The 7,546-nt window shown below is 31.4% G+C and overlaps 1 protein-coding gene across 1 annotated transcript; it reads left to right on the forward strand.

The window, feature by feature from the left end:
* Positions 1 to 5,886: 5,886 nt before the first annotated feature.
* On the forward strand, positions 5,887 to 6,237 carry LOC136043274 (DNA-directed RNA polymerase III subunit RPC7-like; the record flags this gene model as incomplete). The annotated part of the gene is made up of 1 exon (XM_065728203.1): positions 5,887 to 6,237. A coding segment is annotated over one exon (351 nt), but the record flags the coding sequence as incomplete, so codon positions are not given.
* Positions 6,238 to 7,546: the final 1,309 nt, after the last annotated feature.

Here is a 7,546-nt window from a genome sequence, read left to right on the forward strand (position 1 = left end):
TCGGGACACAAATGACGACCGGGACACCGGGACATAGGGAATATAAGTGACGACCGGGACACTCAAAGAGAAAGCGACCGGGACACAAGGAATGTTCGATTAGCAATCACCATCAACAAAGCACCGGGACACAAATGACGACCGGGACACAGGGAATATAAATGACGACCAGGACACTCAAAGAGATATTACAGACCGGGACACCGGAACACAAATGACGACCGGGACACGGGGACACAGGGAACTCAAAGAGAAATTACAGACTGGGACACCGGGACACAAATGACGACCGGGACACAGGGAAACAACAACAACGGGGACGCCGGGGGGCACAGGGGGATATATAAATGACGACAGGGACACAGGGAATGTTCGATTAGCAATCACCATCAACAAAGCTCAAGGGCAATCATTAGAATAATGAGGTATAGATCTGAATACAGATTGCTTTTCCCATGGACAACTATATGTTGCATGTTCAAGAGTCGGTAAACCTGACAATCTATTTATATGCAGAGACAATGGGACAGCCAAGAATGTTGTACAATCGCATGTTTTACGTAGTTAAAAATATATATATATCTATCTATATTCACAGGTGGGACACAGGGACACAACTACAATGGCGCGTAACTAATATGGCGCGTAACGACTTGCGCGCGCGGGGGGGCTTGGGGGGTGGGGGCACGAAGCGCCCCCACCAATATAAATGACGACCGGGACACTCAAAGAGAAAGCGACCGGGACACAAGGAATGTTCGATTAGCAATCACCATCAACAAAGCACCGGGACACAAATGACGACCGGGACACAGGGAATATAAATGATGACCAGGTCACTCAAAGAGAAATTACAGACCGGGACACCGGAACACAAATGACGACCGGGACAAAAATGACGACCGGGACACAGGGAATATATCAAGGGAAATCATTAGAATAATGCTTTTCCCATGGACAATTATATGTTGCATGTTCAAGAGTCGGTAAACCTGACAATCTATTTATATGCAGAGACAATGGGACAGCCAAGAATGTTGTATATTCGCAAGCTATATATATATATATATATATATATATATATATATATATATATATATATATATATATATATATATATATATATATATATATATACTAGCTGTTGGGGTGGCGCTTCGCGCCACCCCAACACCTAGTTGGTGGGGGCGCTTCGCGCCCCCCCCCAAGCCCCCCCGCGCGCGTAAGTCGTTACGCGCCATAATAGTTACGCGCCATTGTAGTTGTGTCCCTATGTCCCACCTGTGAATATAGATAGATATATATATATATATATATATATATATATATATATATATATATATATATATATATATATATATATATATATATATATATATATATATATATATGGTTTTAACTACGTAAAACTTGCGAATATACAACATTCTTTGCTGTCCCATTGTCTTTGCATATAAATAGATTGTCAGGTTTACCGACTCTTGAACATGCAACATATAATGGTCCATGGGAAAACAATCTGTATTCAGATCTATACCTCATGATTCTAATGATTGCCCTTGAGCTTTGTTGATGGTGATTGCTAATCGACCATTCCCTGTCCCAGTGTCCCGGTCGTCATTTACATCCCCCTGTTTCCCCCGGTGTCCCCGTTGTAGTTGTGTCCCTGTGTCCCGGTCGTCATTTATATTCCCTGTGTCCCGGTCGTCATTTGTATCCCGGTGTCCCGGTCTGTATATACATTCGTTTTTTAGTTTTGTTTTTCTCCTTTATTTTTTTCCTTTTTTTTTCTTTTTTAGCTTATTTAGATTTTTAGATTTTTTAGTTTTTTTATTAGTTTTTAGTTTTTTTTTCTTTTTAGTTTTTTTGTCCCGGTCGTCATTTATATCCCCCTGTTTCCCCCGGTGTCCCCGTTGTAGTTGTGTCCCTGTGTCCCGGTCGTCATTTATATTCCCTGTGTCCCGGTCGTCATTTGTATCCCGGTGTACCGGTCTGTATATACATTCGTTTTTTAGTTTTGTTTTTCTCCTTTATTTTTTTCCTTTTTTTTTCTTTTTTAGTTTATTTAGATTTTTAGATTTTTTATTTTTTTATTAGTTTTTAGTTTTTTTTTCTTTTAGTTTTTTTGTAGTTTTTACCTTCTTTTTAGTTTTGTTAATTTTTTTTTTACTTATGTCCTGGTCGTCATTTATACTCCCTGTGTCCCGGTGCTTTGTTGATTGCTAATCGAACATTCCTTTTGTCCTGGTCGCTTTCTCTTTGAGTGTCGTCATTTATTTTTTTCTTTTTTAGTTCTTTTAGTTTTTACCTTTTTTAGTTTTTTTTAGTTTTTTAGATGAAAATTTTTTTTAGTTTTTTCCTTTTTTTCTTTTTAGTTTTTATTGGTTTTTACCTTTATGTTAGCTTATTTTTCAGTTTTTTCCTTTTTTTTTATTTTTTTTTATTTTTTATTTTTTTTAGTTTTTTACCTTTTTAGTTTTTTTTAGTTTTTTTAGTTTTTTTAGTTTTTTAGCTTTTTTACTTTTTTTTATTAGTTTTTAGTTTTTTTGTAGTTTTTGCCTTTTTTTAGTTTTTTCAGTTTTTTTTTAGTTTTTTATTGGTTTTTACCTTTATTTTAGCTTATTTTTCAGTTTTTTCCTTTTTTTTAGTTTTTTTAGTTTTTAGTTTTTTTAGTTTTTTAACTTTTTTTAAGTTTTTTAGCTTTTTTATTTTTTTTATTAGTTTTTAGTTTTTTTGTAGTTTTTGCCTTTTTTTTAGTTTTTTTAGTTTTTTAGCTTTTTTATTAGTTTTTAGTTTTTTTTTGTAGTTTTTGCCTTTTTTTAGTTTTTTTAGTTTTTTAGCTTTTTTATTTTTTTTATTAATTTTTAGTTTTTTTTTGTAGTTTTTGCCTTTTTTTAGTTTTTTCAGTTTTGACGTCACCTGATCCAGTTTTTTCAGGTGACGTCACCTGATCCACGATCCACAGATCCACAGACAACTTATTTTTATATATATAGATAGTTTTTTTTTTTTACTTATGTCCTGGTCGTCATTTATACTCCCTGTGTCCGGTGCTTTGTTGATTGCTAATCGAACATTCCTTTTGTCCTGGTCGCTTTCTCTTTGAGTTTCGTCATTTATTTTTTTCTTTTTTAGTTCTTTTAGTTTTTACCTTTTTTAGTTTTTTTTAGTTTTTTAGATGAAAATTTTTTTTAGTTTTTTCCTTTTTTTCTTTTTAGTTTTTTATTGGTTTTTACCTTTATTTTAGCTTATTTTTCAGTTTTTTCCTTTTTTTTATTTTTTTTTTATTTTTTATTTTTTTTAGTTTTTTACCTTTTTTTAGTTTTTTTAGTTTTTTAGCTTTTTTACTTTTTTTATTAGTTTTTAGTTTTTTTTGTAGTTTTTGCCTTTTTTTAGTTTTTTCAGTTTTTTTTTTTAGTTTTTTATTGGTTTTTACCTTTATTTTAGCTTATTTTTCAGTTTTTTCCTTTTTTTTAGTTTTTTTTTAGTTTTTAGTTTTTTACCTTTTTTTAGTTTTTTTAGTTTTTTTAGTTTTTTAGCTTTTTTATTTTTTTTATTAGTTTTTAGTTTTTTTTGTAGTTTTTGCCTTTTTTTAGTTTTTTTAGTTTTTTAGCTTTTTTATTAGTTTTTAGTTTTTTTTGTAGTTTTTGCCTTTTTTTAGTTTTTTTAGTTTTTTAGCTTTTTTATTTTTTTTATTAGTTTTTAGTTTTTTTTGTAGTTTTTGCCTTTTTTTAGTTTTTTCAGTTTTGACGTCACCTGATCCAGTTTTTTCAGGTGACGTCACCTGATCCACGATCCACAGATCCACAGACAACTTATTTTTATATATATAGATAGTTTTTTTTTTTTTACTTATGTCCTGGTCGTCATTTATACTCCCTGTGTCCCGGTGCTTTGTTGATTGCTAATCGAACATTCCTTTTGTCCTGGTCGCTTTCTCTTTGAGTTTCGTCATTTATTTTTTTCTTTTTTAGTTCTTTTAGTTTTTACCTTTTTTAGTTTTTTTTAGTTTTTTAGATGAAAATTTTTTTTAGTTTTTTCCTTTTTTTCTTTTTAGTTTTTTATTGGTTTTTACCTTTATTTTAGCTTATTTTTCAGTTTTTTCCTTTTTTTTAGTTTTTTTTTATTTTTTATTTTTTTTAGTTTTTTACCTTTTTTTAGTTTTTTTAGTTTTTTAGCTTTTTTACTTTTTTTTATTAGTTTTTAGTTTTTTTTGTAGTTTTTGCCTTTTTTTAGTTTTTTCAGTTTTTTTTTTTAGTTTTTTATTGGTTTTTACCTTTATTTTTGCTTATTTTTCAGTTTTTTCCTTTTTTTTAGTTTTTTTTAGTTTTTAGTTTTTTACCTTTTTTTAGTTTTTTTAGTTTTTTTAGTTTTTTAGCTTTTTTATTTTTTTTATTAGTTTTTAGTTTTTTTTGTAGTTTTTGCCTTTTTTTAGTTTTTTCAGTTTTGACGTCACCTGATCCAGTTTTTTCAGGTGACGTCACCTGATCCATCCATCCACAGACAGACAGACAACTTATTTTTATATATATATAGATATATATATATATATATATATATATATATATATATATATATATATATATATTATATATGTGTGTTTTTAACTACGTAAAACTTGCGAATACAACATTCTTCGCTGTCCCATTGTCTGTGCACGCAAATAGATTGTCAGGTTTACCAACTCTTGAACATGCAACACTTGTGTCCCCGTCGTAGTTGTCCCTGTGTCCCAGTCGTCATTTATATTCCCTGTGTCCCAGTTGTCATTTGTGTCCCGGTGTCCCAGTCTGTAATTTCTCTTTGAGTGTCCCGGTCGTCATTTATATTCCCTGTGTTCCGGTGTCCCGGTCGTCATTTGTGTCCCGGTCTGTAGCGTCATCTTGTAATGACGTCATATACAAAGCCTTATATACTTATAATGACGTCATATGCAAACCCACAAAGAAACAAACATGCATACATACAACTTATTTTTACATATATATATATAGATATAGTTTCTTTTTTAGTTTTTTTCTTTTTAGTTTCTTTCTTTTCTTAGTTTTTTCTTTTTTTAGTTTCTTCTTTTTATTAATTTGTTTTCTTTTTTAGTTTTTCGGTTTTTTAGTTTTTTCTTCTTTATTTTACAGACATCATATGCAAACCCTCAAACATACAAAAAAACAAACATGCTGTAATTTTTTTCTTTTTTAGTTTTGTAGCTTTTTTAGTTTTTTTAGCTTTTTTTTAGTCTTTACCTTTTTTTATTTATTTTTTTTTGCTTTTTTATTTTTTTAATTTTTTTAATTTTTTTGTCTTTTTTTAGTTTTTACTTTTTATGTTTTTCTTTTTCTTTTTTTTAGTTTTTTTCTTTTTTTAGTTTTTTAGCTTTTTTAGTTTTTTAGTTTTTTTTCTTTTTAGTTTGTTTAGTTTTTTCCCTTTTTAAATTTTTTTTATTTTTTAGTTTTCTTTTTCTCCTTTATTTTTCAGACGTCATATGCGGACAAACAAACACACATATGTGGACAAACAACTTATTTTTATATATATAGATAGATTGCTTAAAATGTAAAAAACTGGTGATTGCACAAATATTTCTATATATTTTGACAATGGAATTAGCTTTTTTAGTTGTTTTTTTTTTTTTTTTTTTTTTTAGCCAATCAGTTGAAATTTGAAAAACATTGGACCTCATGATTCTGATTAAGCTTATATTAACTAAATACAATATGAATCGGGGAAGAGGAAGCGATCTCGTCAAATTCAGACTTTAACACCATTTGAACCTCCAAGTCTCTATCCTCCGTTAGAATTTTCAGCAGGTTTTCTAAGAATCGACCAAAACTGGATAGAACTTGTTGACGCAAAAAAAAAGAAATAGAATTGAGGTTTGATGTTAACCAGAAACCGAAAGAACAGGACATAGACTGGGATCTGTTTCCATCGTGTTTGCGACCTAGTACAAAAAGGACAATTGAAAAGACAACTCCCAAAAACAGTAAACAAAAGGAAATAGGGTCGATTCTCAGCAAACTGGAAAAGAAGGACGAGGAAGCTGAGGGAGACGAGTCAGAAGACGAAGAAACAAAGAAAAAGAAAATGGACGAAGAGGATGACGAAGAAGATGAGGAAAAAGAAGATTTTGCGGATGAGTTTGAAGAAGGAAACAACTATATCCATGGCCTAATGGTTGATGATGATGAAGAATTTGGCGAAGATCAAGAAAAAGAATATGGTAAAAATGACTATGACTAGTTAATTTGGATGATAATGATAAAACATTGTTAATGTAAATAAAAAACAAAACAAAAACGGCCCAGTGTAAAAACGTATCAAAGTGTGCCGATTATGCTTAAAATAGCCATGGTGCAACGAAAGAAAATCCTTGCCAGAATACGATGCGGTTCTTAAGCTGTGCAAGCACCAGACACACATACTACAACGCTAGCTGTCCATCAAACAAGTCAGCTACGTTAATGACATCAAACACCGAAAATGAATAAATTTTATATAGACAAGCGTTTCGTCTCCTGGAATATGAATAATAGTCTTAGTACCAAAATTACCGTGGTTGAACAGCTCTGCCTCACCGAAGAAATTATTGGTCTCCAAGAATACTTTCTGTCAAACGACAGTAGAAATATATTCGATGCCTTACCCTCACACATGGTCCATTTTGTACCAGCGAAAAAACCTAAGAAACGAGGGCGCCCCTCGGGTGGACTTGCTACGCTAATAAGTAGGCATATCAACACTAGATCCGAACATTTCTTAGCAGTTGGAGTTGGCAAGACTGTTATAATAAGGAGTACCTTCCCACATACAGAGACGGTTGCTCCGAAATGAAGTTTGCTCTAGCCTGCAAAGAACTGGGGAAATGTATGAATAAAATTAGTGCTTCTCATCTCCATTGGATTTTATTGGGGGACTTTAATTGTGATATATCCAAAAGTGAAAGCTCGCGTTCAGCTCTTCTGCTTAGTCTGATTCCAAATGAAAGTGCTCTTGTAACGAAAGCGGGTGACTTCACGTACATTCACCGTACCGGATCAGTTTCTAACCTTGATCATATCCTTGTATCTAGTCGTATTTTTAGTAGCTCATTAACAGTAGATGTGCTCCGTGAATTTTTTGTTTCTGACCATTTACCGCTATCGTTCCGAATTAGTGCACCATTTTATCGAATACGCGCAAATCGACCTTTAAAATGGAGAACAATCATTGAATTGAGTAAAACCGATTTGACTCAGTATCAGTGCCGGCTTGATAATCTACTTTCGAAGATAAAAATACCTTTTGACTTGCTCCAAACATCAGTACCTATTCCCACGTCTGAAATTCGTGTAAAACTAAATATGTGCTCGTCACTTTTTTCGCATGCGCTACTACAAGATTATATCTTATCTATATGTAAAAATGAAACTAAACTGAAAAGCAAACTGAAACTAAAAATGTAGAAACTGGGAATTGCATAAATATTTCTATATGTTTTGACAATAGATTAAATTAATTCGAAAACCTTAGAACAGATATTTATAATTTTGAGGTTTATTATAAATTGTTG

This window comes from Artemia franciscana, unplaced genomic scaffold, assembly GCF_032884065.1.
Source record: "Artemia franciscana unplaced genomic scaffold, ASM3288406v1 Scaffold_4252, whole genome shotgun sequence".
Lineage (NCBI taxonomy): Eukaryota > Metazoa > Arthropoda > Branchiopoda > Anostraca > Artemiidae > Artemia > Artemia franciscana.